The following is a 1,848-nucleotide window of genomic DNA, read 5'->3' as shown; positions in this document are numbered from 1 at the left end:
TCTCTCTCTCTCTCTCTCTCTCCTGTCTCTCTCCCACCCTCATTGACTCTCTCCGTCTTTCCACAATCATTAACCTATCCTACTTATCCCCCCCCCCTTCCAAAGAACATGTTCCCCAACCACGGCCTGTACAACTACCCCGGGGGTCAGGGTCACGTGACAGCCGGACCTCTGCCACACCCACAGCTTCCCTCCATGCTCACCGGAAGTGCTTTCCACCATCCGGCCGAGCAGGCGCTAAAACTGGCTCAACTTCAGGTAAAAAGAGTTTTTTTTTAAACTGCTCACACTTTCCCCTACTCATTCCCCCAACACCCCCTACATCCCTATCCCCGCCCCAACCCCATCCCCAACCCCAACCCCATCCCCTGGTTCATCCCCCACCTATACCCCTTTTCTTCATTCACACCTCCACCCACACCCAACTACATCCAACCACCCCTTCCCCACCCCAACCTTACCCATACACTCACCCCCCCCCCCCCCCCTCTCCCTCAACCTCAAGTCTCAGCCTCACCCCTACATCCACTCCTACCCCAACCACTATCCTCATCCATACATCCACTCCTACCCCAACCACTATCCTCACCCCTACTTCCACTCCTATCCCGACCACTATCCTCACCCCTACCCGCAGCCCCAATCCCCTACCCCCTCAACCCCCTACCCTACCCAGCTTAGCCTATTAGAAATGGATCCTTTGGAACTTCACTGTGACATTAAAGATGATTCCAGTAGGGATCGGGATAGAGGGTGCCCACGTCCGTCGTGACTCATTGGAGCAGAGGAAGATAGAACTAAACCGTTATACTTAAACGCAATCCCACATCATCGCTCATCACCACAGAATGTGACTCCCATTGAGGGTAAGCTGTATGGCAGTCTCTCAGATTTGAAGCGAACTGCACAGTTTGAGCGCGACATCGGACTGCCTGTCTAGCTGCTGCCATCGAGAACGAGGAAGAAGAAGCTATCACCACAATCATTTCTAAAATTATAATTGCTCTCAGACCAGTGACTTACATCTATTACCCTTGAATCTCTATCTGTAACAGTTACTTGTTATATTAAGTATGCAGTAATACACTATTGGACATTATCATATGCCCTTTTTCTACTAACCAGATGGCGTCAATCTCAAATAAATGGGCAAGAGATTTTTTAAAAAAGAGATGGACGCTTACTCTCTGTCAATGCCTTAATTAAGATTTTTTTTTTAAAGACTGACGTATTTCAGAAGGCTGAAAATACGTAAATCTATAATTCCGTCTGTCAACAAAGATAACTCTAGAGACTCACTTTCTACGACAGAAATATTCTACGGGTTTTTTCACTTCATCAGCACGATTAACAATTTTTTTTTCAAAAAGAATTATCACATGTACATTCCCCGGCCTCTAGAACTTAAAAACCGCCCCATCTATTCCGGTAATAATCGAGGGGGAAATGTTGCGGATGCCATTATCTGTTTACACACACAATCACAAGTACACACACACACACACATCTGATAACGTTCGCGCGTCATTGGCTGGGCCATTCCATGAAAACATTAATCTACAGTGACACCTGACGTAGAGATGATGACCAGCTAAAAATAATAAATAAATGAAAAACAAAATTAAATTGAAAAATTCAAAACAGTCAGGGAGCAATTTTTAATATTTTGGATTTTTTTTTTTGGTGGGGTGGGGTCTGTTTGTCTGATTGTTAGTTAGTTTAGTTAGTTGTTTGTTGTCGGTTTGTTTGGGTTTTTTGTTTTTTGGGAGGTTGGTTTTTTGTTTTGTTTTGTTGGTGTTGTGTACGTGTGTGTGTGTGTGTGTGTGTGTGTGTGTGAGTGTGTGTGTG

The 1,848-nt window shown here is 45.3% G+C and overlaps 1 protein-coding gene across 1 annotated transcript in view; it reads left to right on the top strand.

Moving 5' to 3' along the window:
- LOC101857075 (putative uncharacterized protein DDB_G0291608) overlaps positions 1-1,848 on the top strand; it is a 25,609-nt gene that overhangs the window by 20,457 nt on the left and 3,304 nt on the right. Inside the window, exon 3 of the mRNA XM_035973147.1 lies at positions 106-258. Coding sequence (XP_035829040.1) covers positions 106-258 — 153 coding nt within the window. The remainder of the gene's footprint in view (positions 1-105; positions 259-1,848) is intronic.

The sequence above is a fragment of the Aplysia californica genome, unplaced genomic scaffold (assembly GCF_000002075.1).
Source record: "Aplysia californica isolate F4 #8 unplaced genomic scaffold, AplCal3.0 scaffold01033, whole genome shotgun sequence".
Lineage (NCBI taxonomy): Eukaryota > Metazoa > Mollusca > Gastropoda > Aplysiida > Aplysiidae > Aplysia > Aplysia californica.
The sequence above is the reverse complement of the archived record's forward strand: the minus strand, read 5'-3'. Positions and strand labels throughout refer to the sequence as shown.